The sequence below is a fragment of the Dipodomys ordii genome, unplaced genomic scaffold (assembly GCF_000151885.1).
Source record: "Dipodomys ordii isolate 6190 unplaced genomic scaffold, Dord_2.0 Scaffold30, whole genome shotgun sequence".
In the NCBI taxonomy this organism is placed as follows: domain Eukaryota; kingdom Metazoa; phylum Chordata; class Mammalia; order Rodentia; family Heteromyidae; genus Dipodomys; species Dipodomys ordii.
Window position 1 is genome coordinate 3,538,747 of NW_012267246.1, and position 2,801 is coordinate 3,541,547.

The 2,801-nt window shown below is 54.8% G+C and overlaps 1 protein-coding gene across 1 annotated transcript in view; it reads right to left on the reverse strand.

Annotated features, from left to right (window-relative positions):
- Positions 1-1,731, reverse strand: part of Rarres1 (retinoic acid receptor responder (tazarotene induced) 1) — an 18,078-nt gene extending 16,347 nt beyond the window's left edge. The window contains exons 1-2 of the mRNA XM_013016137.1: positions 1,719-1,731; positions 54-397 (exon numbers count right to left, since the gene is read on the reverse strand). Coding sequence (XP_012871591.1) covers positions 54-397; positions 1,719-1,731 — 357 coding nt within the window. The remainder of the gene's footprint in view (positions 1-53; positions 398-1,718) is intronic.
- Between the last annotated feature and the right edge of the window lie 1,070 nt (positions 1,732-2,801).

The following is a 2,801-nucleotide window of genomic DNA, read 5'->3' on the forward strand; positions in this document are numbered from 1 at the left end:
GCCTGGACCCCGTGATCCCCCGACCCCCTGCGGCCCGGGCCTCTCCCTTTTGCCGATTTTGCAGCCGTCGAGTCTGACCCATGACTCGCGCCGTCCAGCAGCGGTGGAGACGGGGCGACCCCGTTGGCCGGGGACGGAGGAGGCCGGCGCGGCTGGGGCACCTTGGCGGGGCAGGAGGACGGCGCCCAGGGGCGGCCGGACCGGGAGGCCGAAGCGAGAGGCCGGGACGCGGGCGGTGTGCGCGGGGCGCGGCTCCGGTTAGACTCGCGCAGGGACCGTGGAGGAGGCCCGGTGTCACCGGCCCGGGAGGCCACGCGGCGCAGGGCGGCAGGAGGGCGGGCACGAGGTTTTGCAGGGACGCGGGGAACGCAGCACAGCTCGGCCTGGCCCCACCCGGCTGGGGGAGGCCGCGCAGCCGAGGCCGGTGCGGGAGAGCCCGGGAGAAGCCGGGTTGGGGGTTGGGTCTGAGCTGCCCGCAGCCTGAGACCTGAGACTGGATTCCAAAACGATCGACAGCAGGAGGGCGCCGATTCCCCACGGTGGTGTCCACACGGGAAATTGGCCGGGCGCGCGCGCTTGTGCGTGTGTGCGTGTGTGTTTACGCGCACACGCGCTCGTGTGCCAGTCCTGGGGCTTGAACTCAGAGCCCGGGCGTTGCCCCTTAGATTTTCCCATCAAGGCTGGCGCTCTACCACTTGAGCCACTGCTCCACTTCTGGCTTTTTGGCGGTTAATCGGAGATAAGAGTCTCATGGACTTTCCTGCCCGGGCTGGCTTCCAACAGCGATCCTCAGATCTCAGCCTCCTAAGTAGCTAGGATGACAGGCGTGAGCCACCTGCACCCTGTCCAGCTCATTTCTTGTTCATCGTTGTCTAACTTGGTTGGAGTTTCTGTAGCTTGCCTGCAGGGCCATCTAACACAAACCCAGTCATTTCCTTCGCCAGGTTTCAGTAGCAGGCCTCATTGCCTCCAGATTTTCCGAAGATGATGTGTTTGTTTTTTTTTCCACGTTGCCTCCGTGCATTGTCCCCACACGGCTGTGGCGAGAGGCTGCAGGTGACAGGAAAACAGCTTACCGTGGAGACCCTTCCCTGGAGTAGAGTGCAAGGTCTCGGGGCTGTCTCCTCAGTTAGCTGACCACCTCATGATTGTAGCATGGTTGCCACAGCTCCAAAATCACATCTTCATTTGCTGAAGCCAAAAGCAGATCATAGGCTGCCAAGTGTGGGTGGCCAGGGAGTGCTGTACCATGCACCTGTTTCCATGTGCTTTGTTTTGGTTTTCATGGGGGAGAAAAGTATTTCCCAGAAGTTCCTCCAAGCTTCTCCCCTTATGCATCACTGCCTAGGATTGGGCCTAGCTAATGTCCTTTAGCTGCAAGGAGGTCAGAAGAGTATTTATCCGGTCTCCAGCCTCTCTTATGATGGTCTGACCTATAAATTAGAATTAAGTTTAATTGTACAGAACAACAACAACAAAGAACAACAGGTGACAGGAGAGAAACAAATTCCTCAACAAATTCCTTGCATGGCAGATACGATTGGGGCTTGACGTCCTATTTGTATGACACCATTAGAGGAGGACCAAGCCCTTTTAAATCTCTTCTGCGCCCAGGGTGTGTTCCTGGCCCTCAAGTCCCGGGCCAGCGCCTCTCTTTTCTAGGCTTCCTGAATGTTCCTCTGGGCATGTCTACAGAGATGTGGCGCCCAAGAACTTACTCTTAGCGTTCATGGCAAAGGAAGCTGGGAAAGGCAGTTTATTTCAGGGGGGTTGTGTGTCCAAATAAAATTGTCAGGATTCTGATGTCCATGGAAGTCTTGTGTGTTGAGTGTTTGGGGGGTGATGACCTATGAAGAACCCCCTCTGGAGAGGAAGGAGGGGACTCAGGCGGGACGGCAGGCAGCTGCAGCAAGGCTCGGTTTGGGCTGGATCCCAAAGGTGCTTGGTGGACAGACCTGACCCCTGTGAGTCCTCCCTCTCCAGGGGGCACCCAGACTTCCACACTTGCGGTCATGGGTTCAGGACCACGCTGGGTGCTGTGAGGCAGGTGCAGGCTGGTCCTGTGGAGGAGGTATGCATGCAGGAAACTCAGATCAGAAGCAGAAGTGGTGAGAGGGGTCAGGGATCCAGGGTGACGGCACGCAGTATATGTTGTTACATATATCATATATATATTACTAATATAATATAGAATATATTATGTGATGTATATTTTATAATATATGTTATATGACATAAAGGCCACAAAGCATAATCCTATCACATGCAATTCATAATATATGAATTATATATTCTATATTGCTATGATATCTAATGACCTTTGAAGGGAGGACTGGGATCAAATCCAGGGTCTTGCAATGCTAAGCATGTGCTGTATCAAGTGACGTCTCTCAGTCCTAAACTATAATCACCTCTGGCCATATGAAAAGTATTTAAGAGAACGAGAAAGCAAAGTGGTTCTTAGTATCAGGTTAGAACCGCATTCGCCGGACCCAGCATTTCCACCGTTAGAGTTTCCAGCAGTTATAAGCAGCCCTTTCTGACCTGGCACGTTTGTCTTCGCAGCCTAGTGAGGTGGCTTTCACACATTCCAGGAGGAAGCAGCAGCCCTGGCCTCCGGGTACTCCGAGTCACAGATGGGCTGAGTGAGTGGAAAGCGGTGACTTCAGTAGATGATGAAAGGCAGCAGTTTTCCTGAATTCAGCTCCTTCGGTGGTCTCCATGCTGGTGGTTAGCCAGGCCCCATTCGGTGGTCTCCATGCTGGTGGTTAGCCAGGCCCCATTCGGTGGTCTCCATGCTG